General features: G+C 32.6%; 1 protein-coding gene across 1 annotated transcript in view; it reads left to right on the top strand.

Moving 5' to 3' along the window:
• LOC138332579 (uncharacterized) overlaps positions 1-21,165 on the top strand; it is a 30,804-nt gene that overhangs the window by 1,887 nt on the left and 7,752 nt on the right. Inside the window, exons 2-3 of the mRNA XM_069280581.1 lie at positions 18,199-18,365; positions 19,914-20,022. Of these exons, the coding sequence (XP_069136682.1) occupies positions 18,199-18,365; positions 19,914-20,022 (276 nt within the window). The remainder of the gene's footprint in view (positions 1-18,198; positions 18,366-19,913; positions 20,023-21,165) is intronic.

Genomic DNA, 21,165 nt, shown 5'->3' with positions numbered 1-21,165 from the left:
CCAAATATGTAAGTCGTGTCTCTGATAAGACTTATACACATGATTTTTATGAAAATACCGTGTGATACAAATAATATGTTTTTTTTAATTACTATTGTACTGTTCAACTGTTCATTAGGCGGCCAATTTGATATTACCGGAAGTTGGTTGTTTTTTTTCAGTGGCTCCCGATTTAAATCTTATTTTGATTGTCTTGGCTGCTCGCATGCCAATTTTTATATTTTTCTTCAAAAATTCGATCTGTTAATTCATAACTTCTCTTGGTATTGCTTACGAAAATTCTACATTTGTAGCTAGTTCTGCCTACGGAAATTAATGCTATCTTAAAAAAATACCGGAAGTAGATTTTTTTCAGTGGCTTACGATTTAAATCTTCTTTTGGTTGTCTTGGCTACTCACAGCAAATTTTCATGTTCTTATCAAACGTGCAGTGTGTTATTTCGGTATTCACGAAGTTTCGCCTACAAAAATGGCGGCCAACTTCAAAAATACCAGGAGGTAGCCTTTTCAATGGCTTCCTGTTTAATTCCTATTTTTGGTTGTCTTAGCCATTCACATGCCAACTTTCATGCTTTTGTCAAAAGGTACAGCTTGTTATTTCATTAGTTTTCTTAGTTGCACCACGAAAATGGCTGCCATCTTGAAAAAATATCGGAAATTGGTACTTTTTTTTTGCGATGGCTCCCGCTCTATTCTCTTTTAAATAGTCATATGCCACGTTTCGTGCATGTATCATAAAAATGCACGATTTTCCCATTTTTTGGCCATATGCCGCTCTCCTAAAAGCATGGCGTACCTTTAATCTAAGGTTATTTGATTCACTATGCAAAGATATTGTGTAATTCAATTTATATTAGGATTTTGGTTTCTTATAATAAAGAAATTCCATTTCATGATGTGACCTCACTACAGTTCTTAGTATAGTGTCCAAGATAGTGTGCAGACCATTTCCTCTGCTCATATTTACTGACACAGTTCTCCTACATTCTTACCCCGGACAGGGATATCCGCAATTTTACTGTGTTAATTTTATCTATCTCGCCATATCATAAAGACGAGCTACAAGAGATCTTTGCACGTGCTTACATAGGGTAAGATAAATGAATCCTTCACCCTTTTTTTGATGACACAGAAGATATCATCCCTCAGAATATGATTCTTAAGCTAAAAACACTGTCAAAGCCTCATATTTGACTACTACAGAATCCTGCCCCTCGGGTGGAGATTATCCTGTCTTACCCCAAGGGGGTGAAATATTCTATTACACTTTAATTGCAATGCTTTAAGGCCCGATAGCGCTCTTTGTTTCAAGATATTGAGCCCATAATATACTAAATATGGGAGTTATAGAAAGGCGACAGTATACAGAGCGTTACTAGCAACAAATGCGAAGGATCAACATCATGCCAACTATCATTCATCCCTGAAGACACATTTGAGTTCTTCCAATCCAATGGCTGGAAGAGTTCATTATCAATTTTCAGGTGTGAATGAGTTAAAATAAAAAAACACAGCAAAATTAGTTTCAACGCAATATAATGAAATTAACACTTCCAGGTAGACGTTAAATATTCAGATTTTGGATTAACTTTAATGAGGCAATAAGGATCGCCATTATTTCAAATTTGGCTGTTTAAGTATGTCTGCTATGCACAAATATTTCATGTTAACAAAATTGTGACCTTGATGAGTAACATTGTGACCTTAATAAGTAACATTGTGACCATGATGAGTTACATTGTGACCTTGATGAGTAATATTGTGACCTTGATGAGTAACATTGTGACCTTGATGAGTAACATTGTGACCTTGATTAGTAGTTTTGTTACCTTGATGAGTAATATTGTGACCTTGATAAGTAACATTGTGACCTTGATTAGTAACATTGTGAACTTGATGAGTAACATTGTGACATTGAAGAGTAACATTGTTACCTTGATGAGTAACATTTTGACCTTGATGAGTAACATTGTGACCTTGATGAGTAACATTGTGACATTGAAGAGTAATATTGTGACCTTGATGAGTAACATTGTTACCTTGATGAGTAACATTGTGACCTTGATGAGTAACATTGTGAACTTGATGAGTAACATTGTGACATTGAAGAGTAACATTGTTACCTTGATGAGTAACATTGTGACATTGAAGAGTAATATTGTGACCTTGATGAGTAACATTGTTACCTTGATGAGTAATATTGTGACCTTGATGAGTTACATTGTGACCTTGATAAGCACCACTAATAAAATCATGAGGCAGTAGAAATATAACAAAAGGAACCAAAATATTATATAATATTACAGCAGTACAAAATGTAACGATTTCAACGTACATAATTCAGTCACTGAGAAAAAAAATCGTTTTAAATAGAATTCCCAAGTTGACATCAAACACGAAAAAAGTGCAACCAATGTGTTATTTGTTCAAGATCTTTGTATAGGCATTTTATAGGCCATGATTCGCATGTTGAGGAGGGGAAGATTGACTCGGTTTGATCAAGGTTTATATCAGGAAATAAATTATCTGGATCTGTTGGAAGTAACTTATTGTTTTAATGATATGATGGTAAAACAAATAGAAATATACAACGATTGTTTACTCTGCTCAATAAACGGGGTCAGCATGCTGAAATATCGGAAATCAAATGGAAGTCGATATAATAAATAACGTCGGAAGTATTATGTAGATATGAAACAAACAATAGATCAGATTGTTGGAATATTGGACTTTTGATATCATAGGTATTAACTCTTACTTAGAAAAGGTTTTACATGTAAAATATTGAATGAAACATGTATTTGACAGATAAGACAGTTTTACCGTTGTAGAGAGTGTCAACATTGCAATTTATTTATAATTTGTTGGCTTTTTTATTTTTCGTTTTTTGTTTGTTTTTTTTTTCTTTTTTAAAATTTCATTTTATTATCATTATTTTTGTTTGTTTTATTTTTTATTTATTCATTTATTTATTTATTTATTTATTTCGTAATTAAAGCATATAATCTTATGCACACGCTGTTGAAGAATGATGATGATTTTTTGGTCATCTGCATTACCTAGGGTCGCAAAAAACTTTGTTGTTACGAAACGTAGAAATTAACAGAGATCAAGCTAATATAAAAGCGGTTTAATATTAGACTTGCTAACCACTTCCCATCGCCCTAAGTTTTAGGACTGGTAATAAAAAGTTAAGCACCTTAACCACTTAGCTATCGCGAGAAACACAGTGACAGTTAGTTATATACAAATGGAATACCAGTTGCTTTAACTACTTGTCCACCACATCTGGTTACTGTATACATGGCTATTATTAGCAGATTAAATAAAGAAAAATAAGTGAAATTGTCCATGCTGTATAGCTAGTGATATTACGTCAGAAAACTAAGATCACTGTAGAAATGTAGAATGCAAGAAACCTTAGCCACTAAGCCTCTATGGCCCAGAGATGGAGGACTGGTGTTAGAATGTCAGACACCTTAATAAATGACGCATCTCCATTTATATATATTCCATTCATTTAACCCCATATGAATTTATACATTGATTTTAGAGCATAAAACCGTGTAGTATTGATATAAAAATCAATAAGTAATGATACATATCATTAATTACCTTTAAAGGGCTTTAAGTAGATATGATAATTTTATGGCTGTTTACCTTTGTTATGCTTCACCTATTTTGGCTATGTGTTGATTTAATTGGTATGATAAATAATTGGTTTTACGTTACGGTTCAACAGTTCTGATACAGTTATGACTTCATCATATTTGCTTGTTTCCAATATGAAAATCGAAGTGTAGTACATTTCACAGCGTGGAGAGACAGGCTTGAATGAATGCCAAATATGGTAAATGTAGGCGTGTCTTTCCAATGAGATAAACGTCATAACGCAAGTGCAAACTGGGCATTTCAATCAAGGAACTGTACAGGGAGGTGTGAATCTTCCATAATGCACATCTTTTTGAAAGCATGGATTTTACATTTCGTGCTACGGGTAAGTAATAATCATTTTTTTCTTTAAACAAATAATTTTTAACACACACGTGTAAACTAGTTAGGACCACAAAGTAAAATATTGTGGAAAATCAGGCGACTTGATATAACTCGTAAATAACCTTTTATCATTTGATATACCTTTCGATGTGTATGACATAGAGAAATGACACCACCTAGCTCTTGACCGTTGTCTGAGTATATAGGCAAACTAATGGCAGATGATGACAATTCACTTGATTTAATATTCAGTTAAATGACGATTTTATAGAACAGCATTTTACTTATAGTCAAACATGACAAAATAAATAAGAGAATACAATTAAAAAACTTTGAATGAGTTTATAACAAAACCCAGAAATCATGTTTTTTAACTTAGAATTTTATAGGGATATCAGTGTGAGCTACGCTTGAAATATTTATGCTCGGCGGTTTTTTAATCATTTGTTCAAGTAAGAGATTCGTAAAAATTGTCAATATGAACTTGTTCGGAATTTGTTGTATGCAGTATTCATGGAGATTTAACAGCTGTATATTTTTAGATTTTGTCCTAGCTCATTAATCACTGTAAACTGACAGTTCTCTTGCACTTTATCATGTTTAAATGGGCAAGTTAATCAACCGTGAATAATGAAATGATGTTTCCTACTATCTGTGTCATTTCACACCTTGTGGTGGATATCTCAGCACTTTAAACATTTTAGAGTCCATTTAAGATTCGTTTGAAAATAACTACCCTCGTCATTTACAAAACGGTTGAGTCAGGTCACTGCTAGCTTTTATTGAAGTAATAAACAATAATATTCTGGTCTTTTCATGCCATGAGCCAAATCCAGTATCAATTTGACATTGAACAATAGATTTTGATCGAATGTAAACGATGAAAATCTTAGCTGTAGCTCTCGAAATAGCTAAAGAAAAAAACATTATGAATAATTCATTACTTCATGATGTCACTTAGAGACAGTACCACTCAATAATTATAAAATCGTGATCTACAAAAATAAACATCCTAGGATAGGACCTACGCTTGGTTTAACGAAAACATAGGAATACTATTAGAAACCATTTTCCCGAAAAAAGTTATTTTTTCAATATCTGCTTGAACTACAATGTCTTTTTGTTGTTAACTTAACAAAAAACAAATGATAATTGTTAATGGATGGCCATTACAAAAATTCCTTAAATGCCCCGTATCATTGAATTGGTATCCCTCAAAATCCTATATACCAATTTTCAACAAATCTGATAGTATAAAAATTTCGACCAAATCAAAAGCCTCTATTTTGTCATCCTGACAACATAAGGGTACCGATGTGATCTGCATCCCTCAATACATTTCTATAAGCTAATTTATATTGAAATCGAAAAATTTAATTATCAATTTTGATCAATATGAAACCATATTGATTGACGGGTTGGATAATTAATGGTCACCACGTGTACCCCTCTTGATCATGATGAATATTTGTGCAAAATTGTATTGAGATCAGTGCAATAGTTTCCGAGAAATGCTTCGAAATGAAACATCTTGGGAAGAAGATGATGATGATAATGATGATGATCCGACTAGTCTTTGTAATGGTATTAAATGACGCTACTGTACTTTTGTATCACAGAACAGTTATCCTCCCTACTCCAGGGTTTGCTTTTACTGTCGTTATAACGACATTCGAAAACTAACGAGACTGGTATCCTGGAATAAAAGGTGGTAACAATAATTAAATATTCGGAAACCAAAGTATGATTGATTGAGTTTAATTTCAAAAAGCAAAATTTGGTGTTTGTGTAATTTATAATGCAGAAGAATGCGCGTTTATAACATCGTTGAAGACCCAGATTTGACCGCACTACACATCGATATCGCTACACTTATCGCTGTGATAATAAGTGTAGTGCTGTCAACCGTGGGTCTCCGACTATGAGTGTATATGTACTTGATTCTACTGCAGTCACATCAACTGATAAAACTCACTTGAAAAGATTGAAATCTCCTTCATTAGCTTTGCTGACAACAGACGGACCTCTGGTTAAATCCTTTTCGGTTCCCTTGGCTAAGTATATTATATCATGGTCTGATATGACCTGGTGTTTTTCTTATTTTTTTTTTTTTTTTTTTTTTTTTACATAGCCAGTGTTCTGTAAGCATTTAACTATCTTCTTATGGAACCTAAGTTCTCAATAGATGCCAACAGTGTGCAGATTATCTTCATAATATACTAGATATTGACCATATAGATATATAAGAAGATAGTTTTATGTTAATATTTACATTATATATTCGGGGTCTCGTAATTGTTTACGTAATATAAGGAAGCCGTCTATCAACAACAATATACTCCACAAGATGGAACAGCTATTTTGACGGTGATTATTGATATTAATTATGAACTCGTTTTGATGACCTACAAATCCACATGAAGTTCATTTTAGCGCGGTTCGTCTACAGTATATAGCAAATTAAAAGTGAGAAGTGAATGTAAATATAAATTTGCATTAACTAATCAAGTCTTATGACCACACAGTTGTTTTGCTCTAATTGACAATTGTAGGCGGTCACAAATTGTCTTGCCTTAGGACAAATTCATATTAACATGTTAGAGACCTAGCTAATTGATATTGAAATACAAAGTCATCTATTTCAACAGAAGATACTGATTGAACAGGATATACATCAATCGAGTCGAGTCATAAAATATTTCTACCATTGATTACTTATGTTTAAAGGCTTGTACTAATCATGGTAAATGGTCAGGAATTGCAAGCGAAAGTAGAGTACTGATATATCTGTTACATTGATCTCATTTGATTTTGAAGCGTACGAATACAAGATAATGAATACCTTTGTGATTGACGTATTATTTGGTGCCACAGGAGTAGGTGAGAATCGGGTCTTCGACCTGGCCAAATACGGAAAAAATAATACTCTAGTTATCTGGATTATATCAATAACGTTCAAGATTATAAAAGGGTAAGTCATCTATTTTGGGCGATTACAATCTGTTGACAAAATAATAATAATGATACAATCACAACGGGAAAAAAATCACATACATCTTTGTAACTTTCCCGCTGAAATGGCGTTAGCACGGGATATAATCTTTTGAAGTCATTCCATCACCAAGAGAAAATTGTTCCGCACAAACATTATTCCCATTCAAAAACATTTCTTATATATATATATAACAGTTTTTTCCTCCCTAGCGCTTTCTCGGCTCATGCCGGTCTTCAGGGGTTTGAATTCTTTTATTTCTCAAACCCCTGAAGACCGGCATGAGCCGAGAAAGCGCTATAGGGAGGAAAAAACTGTTTTATAGTTGTGTTTTCTTTTTATGTATATGGAAACCATCACATGGACACGGTTCTTTTATATATATATATATATAATATAATAGTTGAATGTTAGAGCCTTTTCAAAATCGTTTTGGTATGGATTAAGCCGTACAGTGCATTCTTGACACCTGATTTTGTACAAATTCCGTTTTTAGATGCCAAAAATGTGGATGTTTGTACTAAGCACTTTTATATTTATTCATACTGATCACTAGATATAAGGCCATATCTACTTTATCTTAAATCCATGATAAAACAAAACAAAGTATAGGTCTTATATGTAAATAATGTACTATATATTCTCGCAGGGATGATAATGTCGCGATTTCGTATGTCATTGATGTGGCTGTGAAACTTTTATTAGTGAAATATTGAGAAATGTGTCAATTATATATTAACTTGATCCTAAAATAGCGAAATTCTAAAACCGCTGAAATCTGATTTTCTCGTTTTAGTCATAACAGTTAAAATATGTGACCCACTAAAATTATCAGCTGTGCGGCAATTTTTAACATGATCACTTTTTCTCCCGTACATACGGGTGTAATGCAGGTTTATCTAATGCCAAAAAACGTGTGAGGCTGCATTTGTGCTAAAAATATCACGCAATTTTCATGTATGGTGAATAAACTTGCAGTGGCGGATTTTTTGCCTAACGTTTCAAAATGACAAAATAATTGTAAAATTGCAATAAAATCGTCATTAAATCTTAACGTGTTATCTCTCCAAAGTGATAGCAAAGTCAGCATTTCATTTAATTTGACAGTGAGACATCTACATTGTCGCATGAGTTCGTATAGTTTAAACAACCACAGATAATGTTAAAGAAATCTCACTAAGGTACACGTAATCAGCACGGTAATTCATTAGTCATTATCTATCTATGTATCAAGATCATTTTTATTGACTATCAATTGTAATTACATATAAATCTTCTAATAACTATTTAATGTGTTTCTGCTTATTGTATTAAAGCAATTAACTATTATTGATGGTAGTATATAGGCGATATGAATGCAATTAGTGTAATAGATTCATATAGTGACACTAACGCGCGATGTTATCATTTATATGTCACCAAATTGTGTTCGAACTATACCTATTTACTAACAGTTTATTGCTTATAATTGCATTTTCTTGCAATGAAATGCTATTAATCATTTAGAATAAGGAAAAAATAGATTTCTAATGAAGCAGATAGAAATCAATCGTGATACTGTTCAACTTAAACTGAAAGTCGACAAATCGGCATAGGCAGAGCTCATCTGTGTTTCCTTCACTACCTTTCCGAAACGGCTCTTGATTTTTAAAATGGGAATGTTAAACGATATCGATAATATTGTAGAGTCACAAAAGTTATCAACTTACCGTTAATACTACATGTATCATCATCTTCTAAACAATATGATTAAAAAAATGAAATGTTTATTTTCTTAACGCGGTCATCTTATGTTCCCGCCGTCGTCCTAATAACCGCGCATTAGTTGACTGCGAAATGACTCTCCACTGTTATCATATATTACGCATGAAATCTTGCATATGTTTGGTGTTGTAACCTTTTCTTAGGTCATCTCTATATAATTTCCGATGTTATCATTAGTTTAAAAAAAATTTTTTTTTTGCTTTGCTCCGGAAAGGCGGGCTTTAAAGTAATCTTTTGAAAACCATAAGTTTTGATGAATTAAGCTGTGGAAATCAATAAAAGGTACGAACATGTTTGATGCTTTATAAGTAGCTGTAGGAACAGAATGATTGTAATATTAACCATTCTAGTTTGAAGCCTTTTGCATTTTAGATGAAAATATATCTTTATAATTACTTATATAACCGTACAAATATCAAATGAAAAGGTAAATCGCCACTTGGTTTCAAGGTTTAATCGTTTGTTATCTTTTTACTGCACTTACGTAAATATCATGATTTTTGGCAGTCCTGCCAAAATTCAATTTGTGCTCTTAATACTGAAATTCTCTAAATGTTAGTAACTTTTGATGGTGAATAAAATATTAAAAGCTCTTCTTCATTCGTGATTATGAAAATTATCAATGAATCAATGTCAATGCCTTTGTCTTTATTATGTTATAAATCAAGCAGAAACTGTTCCCGATAATTGAAAAAAACACAGATAATAGTATCTAAACAGGATGAGCATGACAATAACAGACCGGGCAATCTAACGTATATCGTTTGTAAATTTATAATTTAAGACCTCATATCGTGATTCGTAACGGGAGATCAATTAGCCTGCTTTTCAAAGTGTTAGATGAATGGACCAAATTATTAGATAATGGAACTGTAGTTGATTGTATATACATGGATTTCAAAAAAAACATTTGATCTTGTTAATCTGCATGTACCTCATCACTATAAATCGCAGTACATAGATTTTACAATCTTCTAATGATACATAGGCAAACGCAAATGGTTTCTTCACGGAAATTTCACGTGAAATTCACAGTTCACGCGAATTCCACTTAAAGGCCCTTTCACGTGAAATTCACGTGAATTATTCAAAGAAATTATTTCAAGAAATATTCCCTGTGTATATAATTTGTTTTGTTTTAATGTTCACAAGTATCTCAAAAAGGATTTTTCTATAGCACTTCAAAATACATTTGAACAGTACAGCCGGCATCCTCGACACGCCAGGGGTTACTATCAGCGACGATATATCCACTCCTAGACTATCTCATAGTAAACATGGAGGCAACAGAATACACAGGTAATTTGATCCTTTGATGTACAACAAAGGAATTGATCAAAGGTAGAATGTGGTCGACTGTTGAGCGTCGTGCTCTCTGTAATCTTCAAAGGAAGTCTCTGCATGCCTGTGATTGGTAAGTTTTTTCTCCTGAACTGACTCCAGTTTTACTATGAGATAAACAAGGGTGGATTATCGAGGATGAAAAGCAGGGATCACAAAAGATAACAGAATGGTGTAAAACGGTTTTCTGAATTTGTATCCATCATAAATCGTCTTGTGTATAACATTTAAACAGATACTTTAACCATATGTATTTAGCACGCTGGTAAGATAAAGATCCACTAAAGACTATAATATATAGAGAAAGGTAAGGAACTCCTGCGTGATGCAAAATTGGGTAATTTAGTTCAAAGAATTTATCCAGACAAGATTTCTCAACAGTTTTGGTCTTAATTAAAAGTTAAGATGTTATTCTTCAAGAAGATAACAAAAGTTTTCACGAACAGCCTCAAAACTTGAAAAATTGACGAATTTCCCTTTGTCGGACCCAATTGAGAACATTTTTGCAAACGAAAATGTCTATTCGCTACACTGAAAACACGGCAGCCTACAATAACAGGCTTTGACAAAAAACAAACATCAGGTGAACACAAACTTATTTACTTGTTTGACGCTTCGTTCAAATCCCCTTCTCGTGGTCCTTATGTCGTTTTTCAGCTATTTTGCCACTATCTTGAAAGTTATGTAAAGCCTTATCTCATTAGCTGAGTTAAAACCAACCGACCGATGAGATTAGGCCTAGGCTTTACATAACTTTCAAAATAGTGGCGAAATGGCAGTCAACCTGATCCGGATAACTATTAGAGCTGGAAAACGACATAGCACTTCATGTTGAATTTGCCTCCGTCCAGTTGGAAGTCATATTGGCTATGAATGCTAACTGAAAGAAGTTCATGCTTATATTTATCTTGAAATAACAAGGGATTTTGTATCTATAATTAATTAATCATTCATTATCGTCAAATATGGAACAGCCATTTGAACAGCCGTTTTCCATAAGTTACATAGTGGACTGTAGTGAAAATTTTAAATATTTAAGCAATAAACTGTTCCCAGATTGGACATACAGTTGATATGAAGCCCATGCGGAAGGAAGATAAATAGAATGGCGCCCGTTAGGGCGCCATGAATATTTATCTTTCGGACGGATGGGCTTTATATCAACTGTATGTCCAATCTGGTAACAGTTTATTACTTATATTCCCATTACGATCTTTTAAATGCAAAACTATTCACGTATATTATTTGAATTTCTCGCATGCGCTAGTGTCGACGTCACCAAGTTCAATAAACGGAACAGACAAAGCATCAGCTTCTGAATATAGTTCAACACAAAACGGATTGAAACAAACCGAACAAATGAAAATTATGCAATGATATTTTTAATACATTCTATTTTGTCAACATGATAATACTATTAGAATCTTAAGATTTCATAGACCACACAACTTTAAAACCACTTAAAATTATTTGACCGTTATGTATAGGCGTAAGCATATATTGTATACATTGTCAGTGACGCGACGGAAATATTCATATGCTTGACCAGATTGGAATTCATACCCTGATATTTGCCAACCTGGTTTAACATAGATTAAACGGGAAACTGAAAGTAGAATGGAAATATTATGTTTTGAACTTGTTTCCAAATCCTGTTTCTTTCTTGTTTATACTTGACGCACCTTTTGTAAAGTATTGAACCGAAAATGAAACGAAATAAGATAAAGCTGATAATTCATGAATGAGAATTGTTACTTTCCTGTATAAATATCCGAATGAATGTTGAAAGAGTCTTTGTTTTAATTTATAATGCGGTTATAAAGCGTCCAAAAACTACCGAAGGACAATACTGTTAGAAGATTTGGTTTAAAGATAGTATATATCGTCATAGTAACCAAGATATAATACAAAACAAATCAAAACAAATGAACCGTGAGCAAAATTAAGCAGGCGATAGAATTAAACTAAGAAATAAGAATAACAAATATAAACATTCCAGGGCACTGGGTTTACACACTGGGTTGACTGGCCCAACACTCTACAATGATAAACAGTCTGCAGTATGCACTTAGTCAATCAAGGAGGGCGTCACCAAAGTATGTTTTTATAGATGAAAAATAATACCAAACGCAATTAAGATATCGTAGATGGGAACGTCAATTATCATTGTTTATCTTTTTAACCTATAATGGAGACGTAAAATATCAATCGGAGAAATGTTGAAAATGTGAATTAAGGATCAATTTGCTTTAGATTTGTGAATGCCTATGATAATTATAAGTATTTAGACACTGATCATCATTAATATGACCTAGAAGAACAAAACACTTGCAAATTTTATCATTAAGGAAATACAATATTGATGTGGAACCAAGTATTTACATACGACCATCTCACATCACAGTCATACTTCGTCATTCAACATCCATAAGTATGGTAAAATCTCATTAATATTTCCGCCAAACGACCAAAACGTGAAGGGTTGGAAAAAGTGAATTTTAGGCTCGGACGGACAATTTACCTATAGTAACACACTGTTTACCCCTGTGAATCGAACTGGATTTTAAAATTCATATTTTTTATGAATAATGAAACGCTAGATTTAAAACGTTGATGATGTTTTTATTCATCATATATTTTAATGGTAGTTGGTGGTAGTCACTAAACCATACCCGAAATTTAAAACCATGAAAGATGATTGTAACAAAATGATAACATGGTCAGTGGTTAAAACAGCATATACCTTAATACTTTAAGCGTGGTTTGAAATCAATCTAATTAAAATTAGACTTGTAATTCCGCTCCACTACGATACTCTACGTTACGCTCCAATACAAGATCTAACGAAGCCCCGTTCGAGGTCACCTCAGCATGACCTCTGGCCTAGAATCGGAACATCTTGGGACGTACTATTATCCGTTTACACACTTCCGAATGAATCAACCACACCGAAGATTCCGTAGGCGACACGCTGATTGGCTAACCATAGGGGTCATGCTGAGGTGACCTCGAACGGGGCTTCGTTAGATCTTGTATTAGAGTGTAACGTAGAGTATCGTAGTGGAGCGGAATTACAAGTCTAATTTTAATTAGATTGGGTTTGAAATGTATATATATAGAAAAAGTCTGAGAGCTTCTTATAATTTCTCTTCCTCTTACATATTTAATCCCTCCTATTACATTTGAAAACACTAACATTTCTCTATATGGAATACATGAGTGTGCTAGGCCATCCAAAAGGCATTTTTGTCTATCTTTGACAGAAAATCAACCTCTTCTGCTGCGATACTCTATTTGCTTAAAAAAGAAAGACAGCGACAGATATATAGCGGAATTGCTACACGCTGTTGTGATAGTGGCTAAAAATTTGATTTAGTATAATATTTATCGTTTTCGAAACATATGAAAATGACTGTTTATTGGCATATTATATCCAAAGTTAAGGTGAGCGGCACAAAGCCAGCCAAAATAGCAATTTTACTTATCGATCGGTAAGGAGAATTTGTAGTGTCACTAAATGAATCTGGTATCCATATAAACCACAAAGGTGCAAGCACAATCCTTGACTTAATTGACAACTTCTTGTACGAGACCTCAAGGTATGTTGTGAGCAAATTCGAGGACAAGAAAGACACACCAATGTCCCGTAAACGTTTTCTGAGCAGTAAATCAACCCCCCCTTCAGAGCGTCAAATGTCCAAAGTAAGTCGCCATGATGAGAAAGACAAATGAAAGACAATGTTTACAGCTAAGTCTATATAACTCGTCATATCGCGATAACGTGACTAGTAACGCTACACGTAGTTGTAAATCAACTTATTGTATATATAGATGTAATTAGTAATTAATGTATTTTATTTTTCATATATGAATAATTTATATTTCATAGCTAGTCTGAATGTTAACGGTTTGAGAGATGAGAAGAAAAGAAACAAGATTTTCCATTGGTTAAATAGTCAGAAGTATAATATCATTTGTCTACAAGAAACACATTGTACTGGCTTAGACATAGTGACATGGCAAAACAATTGGAAAGATATAACAAAAGGTGGCAGCATATGGAATAATGGTAGTTCAGAATCAAAAGGTGTGGCAATATTATGGAAAAATTCACTTTGTGACAGAATAAGTAAAGAAAAGAATGATCAAGAAGGTCGCATTTTATCATGTAAAGTAGAAGCCGAAGACAATACAGTAGAACTCTTAAACATCTATTCACCAAATTTAGGTAATGACAGAAAGATCTTTTTTGATAATCTACCAATTTTTCTCAATACTGACAATAATTATGACAAAATTATTTGTGGGGATTTCAATTGTGTTATGGACCCAGATCTTGATAGGAAACCATGCTATAAAAAAAATGATATTGGATATACAGAATTAAAATCCTTCATTAATACTCACAACTTAGAAGATATTTGGAGAACTTGTAATCCTGACTTGAAAAATTATACATTCCAGAGAGGCACATCAAAATCTAGAATAGATTTTTTCCTTACACAAACTGCTATTAACCATCTAGTTATTGGGGCAGGTATCAAACATTGTCCATTTAGTGATCACGAGGCAATAGATATCAAAGTAACATTGAATAAATATGAAAAAGGGCCAGGCACCTGGAAAATGAACAGCAATGTAATACAAAGTGACTTATTTGATAAAACTTTGCGTGCCAGTTGGGATATATGGCTTAATGAAAGACTCTATGAAACAGATATACTCACTTGGTGGGATCTAATTAAGATAAGAATAAAATCATTAACAATCGAAATAGGGAAAAAAATTAATATCAAGAAGAAGGATGTTAAAGATATGGAAAACGAGTTAGCTAAATTGCTTGAAAGTAACCAAACAGATGAAATGATAGAACAAATAGATTTGATAAAATTAAAACTTAAACAATACTACAATAATAAAGCAGAGGCTGCAAGAATTAGATCTCGCACACAAATCTATGAGGAGAATGAAAAATCAACAAAATATCTTTTTGATCTAGAGAAGAAAAATGCTGAAAACAAACCGTGGCACAGAGTAAAATGTGAAGATGGAAATTATAAAACAGGGATAAAAAATATACTCAAGGAACAAGTTAAATTTTATACGAAGCTGTTTACATCTGAAGGATGTGATGATGAAAAGGGAAATTATTTACTGCAGTATGTAGAAAATAAAATATCTGATAATGACAGACATAATATTGATAGACAAATCCAAGATGAAGAAATAGAGAAAGCGATAAAATCATTGAAAAACGATAAATCACCAGGCGAAGACGGAATAATAGCAGAGTTCTATAAAAAGTTTTGGGTATTAGTTAAACCAGAAATTACAAAAGTTATAAAGAAAATATTCTCAGAAAAGAAAATGACAGAATCACAGGGCAGGGGAATACTAAAACTGTTATACAAAAAGGGGGATAGGGATGAAATAAAAAACTGGAGACCATTGACATTGTTTAATACAGACTACAAAATTATTTCTAAAATATTAGCCTTTAGATTGAAGAGCACTTTAAATACAATCATACATCCTGACCAAAAAGGATTTGTTCCAGGACGGAAAATTTCGGAAGCAAACAGACTTATCCAAGACATTATAGAATATAGCGACAGAGAAAATAAAGAGGGTAGTATTATTTTTCTAGACCAAAAAAAAGCATTTGATAGAATCGAGTGGGAGTGGGTGATGAAATGTCTAAAGAAATTCAATTTTGGCCAAAACTTTTGTGATTGGATTGAAATGCTACTAAAAGATGCGAAAACATGTATTCAAACTAATGGATTTACATCATCTTATTTTAATATAACTAGATCTGCTAGACAAGGATGCCCAATTTCTCCGTTAATCTATATTGTACAAGCAGAGCCACTCGCCTGTGCAATACGAGCGAACAATAACATTAGGGGGATGCAACTACCTGGTCCGGGAAATGTAGAAGCAAAATTATGCATGTTTGCAGATGACACCCAACTTTTTAATAGATCAGAAAACTCAATAAAAGAAGCCTTCAAACTATTAGCAGTTTATGAGAAAGCATCAGGAGCCAGTATAAATTATGAAAAAACAGAAGGTTTATATCTTGGACCATGGAAAAATAAAAACCCTGATTTCACTAAAATTAAATGGTCTAAGACATCAGTAAAAACATTGGGAATTTATCATGGACACCAAATAAACAATGAAAAAGTGTGGTTGGAGAAAATAGAAAAAATAAAAAATTGTTTACAAATATGGAAGAGAAGGAATTTAACTTTAATTAGATTGAAAGAGATAGTGAAAGCATGTGGTGTATAGTGGAGTATAGTTATATGTTGTATGGATATAGTAGATATATATGTAAGTACATGATTTGTAATTTAATTTACTGTACATGTTGGTGTATTGTAAAGCAACCTAACACGTGTTTGTATAATACATTTCGAAGGAAAGGGTTTCGTAATAAAATACTTATATTTGGGGACAAATATTTCCCACTTACAGTCAGTATTTACATGGCTAACGTAACTTAAGAACGATGAAATATAATTTAAGCTTTCGTATGCAAACAAAATCATGAAAACAAGACAATACTACCTTTTTATTACTGTTGACATATCCCAACCGGAAACGTGTCACGTTGTATAAACTTATGAAAAAAGGGGTCAAATTAGGTAGGAGAAATCCGGAATATTCAGTATCATATATGTAGGAACATTTCCATTACACTACCTCTTTAAAGCGTACTATATTTGATTAGGGTACATAAGATATGAAAGTATTCATATATAAGTGTATTTATATATTCATATATATTAGTAACACATATCATAATATAAATATTCTTTATATCATATTAAATTGCAACTAAAGTAAATTTGAAGAGAGTTGTTTCCCTTCTATTTTTTTACCATAAGGAATTGTCTCCCCTGTTATTATTTTTTCTTGTATAAAAGAATACGGTTGTAGTCACATTAAGAAAGTTGGTTGTGTGGATATTTATTGTGATTGTTTATAATATAGAATGTTGGATGTATGGTTTGTAATAAAGAGAGAGAGATGTAAGTTTGTTTTAAAATACAATTATAAAATATGGAAATTGTGTGAAAGTCCTTCTACGAAAGGAACATATATTGTATAAAACGTACTGTTGAATAAAACAATTTTTTGTGAAAAAAAAAAAAAAAAAATGGTGAGCGGCACAAAGCCAGCCAAAATAGCAATTTTACTTATCGATCGGTAAGGAGAATTTGTAGTGTCACTAAATGAATACATGTACAGTAATCTATATTCATAACAGAGGCACTGGTCTGTATATATTATCCAAAAGTGCAATATTGACCCTGTTGAATTGGAATATGGCGCGATAAACACAGTAACAGAAAACTTATACATGTGTCTATTACTATATTGTGGCCATCCAAAAGCGTAATCTCACTGAACATGCAGAAGTCTACAGGTGTGCACATTGGTCTTTTCGGAAGCAAGGAAACACACCACATGATACATATGGCTCTAGATCGATTGTCCTCCTTGTTTCTATTTCCAACTGTCACGTTATCTTGTGTAAACAGGATTGGGTCATCTAGTATTCAAATGCAAATATTAAAGGGCTCCCTCCTAAAACCAGTGTCATGACGTTTACATATAAATGCTAGGCAATGATAATACATTTTCTGTTTCTTTGATTTAAAATTAAACTTTGAAGAAAAATAAGATTGTTCTCTTAATATTTGAATGCTTTGTTATCAAATGTTAGGAAAAAATGACACCTTTCTCGTACATGTATTTGGCCATTCGATATTGTAAACAGAATCTCGTGAAATCTAAAATAACGTTGCTGAGTTTTTATTTTTGATATATGTCTACATTAGAATCGACAATTTTTGGCATATGACCATAGTCATGTATATTTTATGCACTTTCAAAGGTAACATGGTCGAGAAACACGGAGAGGAGTGGAAGTATTTTAACGTCCTATCAACAGCTTAGATCGTAAAATCAGTAAACTTGTAATAAGAATTAAATTATTGATTTATTGATGATGACTCACAAAATGATTGATATTTTGGTGATTTTGAATTTTGTGAATTATGGTTATGATTAAGATTTTACTCTCTTTTCAGTTTACCAATGGAGCCGGAGTGGGAACTATACAATTTGTACAGTATAGCAACCCTACATTCAAGGATAACGACGGAAAGTGTTGTGAGAGCATTTTCTCTTCAGATTGTGGTAGTGGGGAATGTGACCCGTATCTAGAAATCTGCATAGATACGCAGCCTCCGTCTGGGTAGGTGCAAATATTGAGATGGCGTATTCATGGCAACGCCTGTCCACTTTCATCGATTACTGATCAAATCATTAAAGCGTAAAACCGACACCTGACCTATCAAAACATGAATCACCAACCGGTTTGCTGATGATATCATAATCAATAGTAAATATGTCCACCCTATATCAGGATCGATGAAAAATTAGTCTTTTTGAAGTGAACTAATGTATGTTCAAAAGCTACTATGGATAGTTATCGTTGAAAACTCTTCTCTCCATTAGTAGTTTTATTTTTCATTTTCGCTTTAAATCGTCATAATCGTCTTAGACAGTCAACAAGTGATGCGATACTCGAAGGCAGATAAATATTACAGACAGTTTAACACGGTCTCTCAGTTTCAAACTGTTACTCAAGTAGCATTTTTGCTTTATTATTAGACATTCAATAAGTTATGTTTTTTCTCAGTCAATTAATATTTGGCATTTTTTTCTGTCAGTCGATAACTGGTTTGATATTTCTACATTAATCAATTAATCAATATTTATGTGATATGTTTTTCGAACTATAGTGCTTTGATCTGTTTCAAATTGTAAGCACCGCCGGTAAGTAACAGGCTAGAATCTTTGAAGTAATCTCGATGAGAGCGATGGCATATTAACTCATCAGATAAATTGCTCACGGGCTTATCTATCTATTGTTATCACTTTCAGGGCACATAAAGGAAACATTATAAAATTAAATGGAAAAAGGTCGTTAACCCTTAGGTAACGCAGAAGGTCACATTAAAGACATTGATGTCCACCAAGAACTTTAAATTTATATTAAGGTGATTTTTTTCAATTTCAACAAATTCAAATTTTATTTCAAATTAAGTCAAAGTGAAAAAGGATTAAACAATAGGCAATGCATATAGGTGATATAATTACAAAAGAGTCGTAGCTAAGACACTAGTTTGATTCTATTTTTATTTGTATCGTGTTTGTATTTTATTGTAAGTCTAAAGAACTGGAATAAAGCACAATGATTCTCTATAAAGTTTGTTTGTTTAATTAATTAACGTCCTATTTACGACCAGAGTCATTTAAGGACGGCCTCCCATGTATGCGATATGTAGCGTGTATGTAGTGCGATATGCATCTTTGTCTAAAATAATTAAAGAATAATTACTTCCTCTCATGGTAATAAGATGAAATACTTTATGTTCAAGACAGCATTTAGAAAAATAATCTTTTGAATAAATTGACAAAGTGTTAATGTGGCATTCTCAATACATATGTAAATTTCTCTGGATGGAAATACAAAGTATTTTTTAAAGAAATAAAGGCTAATCATGACTTTCGAATGATGTTGTGTACAACTAAATTAAAGAAACACAGAAGAAAGGTAGTAAATTATTTCACGGCATATTCTTTGTAATATGCAATCTACAACGGGTTTTTTTTATTCTTTTGAAATAACATTTGTTTAGTCTACAACGTTTTTTTTCTTTTAAAATATAATATTTTATGTATTATACACTGTACCAGAAATAACATTGATACCATTTCCTGTGAATACTTTTTACAGGACTTGTCAATATGGACAAGGAACTGCAACGACCACCCAGAATACTGACCACCTTACATTTGGTAGCAGTGTCGCGGGTATACCTAATCCACTGACTTTTACAATCCAGGTATTTTTGTAATCAATTATCAAATCATTTTTATAAAAAAAAACCAATTTGGTGTTTATTGTTAATTTTACCAAACTTACTATCACCTTTATCTATATGTGTATTTTTTGTTTTGTTTTTTATTATTTTATTTTTTATTTATTTTTCACTGACTTACACTTATAAATTGGTTTAAATTGTCACTTAAATAACTCACCCACTTTCATATTTAATATATTTCTTCTAAAAACCTATGGCATTCGTCCAGATACCCTTTTTCCTTTTTCGCCTTTCTCTTCTCTTTTTTTCTCATTTTTCTTGTGTATTTGTTTATCTATTAAGTGATGTATTATTTATCTATTTATTCTATTTGACAACAAATCTGATATCAACTATATCCACTATGTTCTCAATTTGGTCATTCGCAATATATAATAATTATACCTATACAATTGTACTTATTACAAATAGCCCTATTTTCATATATCGCGTGCCCTGTGTATCCGATTAGATATAATATCATATCATTTTAACACAAATCACAACTGTTTACCTTCTTTATAGTATTACCAACGTGGTTTCCGAAATTGACGTTCAAACTTTACCGAAAAAACAACAATTATGTTGACAGAATGACGTCACTAGTTTTTACTTACGGGTTGCTATGCAATACAGGCTCAGACGACACGAGTGTATTGCATGAATGAACCACCATGATATTCATATCCTATAAACTTTTGCCTTATCAATTTTTATAATTTTAGTAAGCTATTAGTAGAAACGCGTGGTGTATACTAAGTAAAATGCGTATTCGCTGTATATTTAATCCGGAACAATTCACCTTAAGAGGGTTGTAAGGACCAGCTTAGTAATAATGAAAGGAAGCCACATTTGCGCCATTACTTGAGTGCTGTTTTCGTTAAAGATAACAATACAACGCAACCACTCGCAGCTAGCGATAAAAGTAGTGTTCACACGAGATAACAGGATCTCAAAACTAACACAGACAAATCATACATCTTCGCTTAATTGTTGTTTCGAAGAAATCATAATAAAGTTTTCAATTGTGTTGATCTTTGGCTATAAATTCTGTGTACCTGTAATTCATTGAGATTATGTTAATGTACATAAATACACATACATTTGTATAACCAGTTTTCTAGC

Source organism: Argopecten irradians, chromosome 10, assembly GCF_041381155.1.
Source record: "Argopecten irradians isolate NY chromosome 10, Ai_NY, whole genome shotgun sequence".
In the NCBI taxonomy this organism is placed as follows: Eukaryota; Metazoa; Mollusca; class Bivalvia; order Pectinida; family Pectinidae; genus Argopecten; species Argopecten irradians.
Note: the sequence above shows the minus strand (reverse complement) of the source record. Positions and strands in the feature narration are given on the sequence as shown.